Raw genomic sequence first — 1,384 nt, 5'->3', positions numbered from 1 at the left:
GGATTCCACGGCGCAGACGTTGTTGGTAATCTTGGGCGAACATGGATTCCCCAGGAAGATGTAGTCGGATATGGGAATCGAATTTGTTAGCGGAGTTGTGGCCCTTATCGTCCGGGAAGTCGGGATGATGTACAAACTCTCACCGCCGTATCGTCCGCAAGTGTTAGGAGCTACAGAACGTCGGCAGAAAGAAAATCATCCGGTCCATCCGGATTTGCTGTGAGGCTACACCACACGCATGGGATGAGCGCCTCCCATTCACGATGCTGTACCAGAACTTAAAGGTGTCCTGTCGGTATAAGAGTGATCCGTCTAGTGTATACTTTGGGCGCCGGCATGTCCCATTTTCGGATTTTACCGACGATACCTCAGACCACCAGCCGGTTACGAACGAAACGTGGGCTCAACGCCTAGATCGCTTCCAGGATACGATCTTACCAACGTTGCACAGGCTGACGATGCGGTACACGGACACTCTGACAAGGAACTTCGACCGACTTCATGCGGACGACCTGGTGCACTTTGAGGAAGGCGATGTGGTGATGGTCAAATCGGAAGGGCGCACATCGAAGGCCATGCGCCCTTTGTTTGGTCCATATGTATTTAAAGGCCGGAACGGACATGAGTACGACCTTGCTCATCGGGATGGTTCGATTCCATCGGAATTCAAGGGTCGACCGGTTCGGGTTGAAGTTATACGGTTGGTCCTCATGAGTACGGATCCACCCCTGGATGAGAGTCTATGGCGTGAGGACGGGTCTGCGTTCCGACACATCATTAAACATCGCATGAATTATGACACGGGTCAGATGGAGTACCTAGTGCGCCGGCGTGAAGGGGAACCTACCTGGGAAACGGCCGAGGCGTTTGACGATGCTAATGACATCGTGGCATACCATAAGGTTACACAAACACGCTCTCGCAAGCGCCGGCGGGAAGCAGTGTAACAAGTATGGTTGTGCAGCATTCTTATTGTTCTTTTCTTTGATTTTCGTTATTTCAAGTTATCGACCTTGCTCGCGTGGTTGTTACGAACCGGGCCCTCTAGCTCTCTGAGGTAAAATTTCAGCCGATTCTCTAGCTCTCTGAGGGTAAATCCAGCAGATCCCTCTTGTTCGTGGAGGTTAAACCAACGTCCTATGTATAGCGAGTAGATCTTCACTCTTCTGAAGCTGGCACACGTACCGTGCTTCAGCTTGGGGGGGTTGTGGTCAGATATACTCTATTTAGTTACTTCACGTTTTTAGGTTTATTTGAAAAAGAGTCATAAACCCTGGTTTAGGGTTTATGACCAATTTTATACACATGTCAAATATTATAACCTATGGTTCATTTTATAATTCAATAAAGAGACAACGTCTCCCCTTGTAGGAGGGAGTGTAAA

General features: G+C 49.2%; 1 protein-coding gene across 1 annotated transcript; it reads left to right on the top strand.

Annotated features, from left to right (window-relative positions):
- Positions 1-263: 263 nt before the first annotated feature.
- On the top strand, positions 264-947 carry SARC_14605 (hypothetical protein; the record flags this gene model as incomplete). Its single annotated transcript, XM_014291262.1, has 1 exon — positions 264-947. The coding sequence occupies one exon, from the start codon at positions 264-266 to the stop codon at positions 945-947; it is 684 nt and encodes a 227-aa protein (XP_014146737.1).
- Between the last annotated feature and the right edge of the window lie 437 nt (positions 948-1,384).

The sequence above is a fragment of the Sphaeroforma arctica genome (genome assembly GCF_001186125.1).
Source record: "Sphaeroforma arctica JP610 unplaced genomic scaffold supercont1.4846, whole genome shotgun sequence".
NCBI lineage: Eukaryota > Ichthyosporea > Ichthyophonida > Sphaeroforma > Sphaeroforma arctica.
This window is presented reverse-complemented; position numbering and strand designations above follow the sequence as displayed.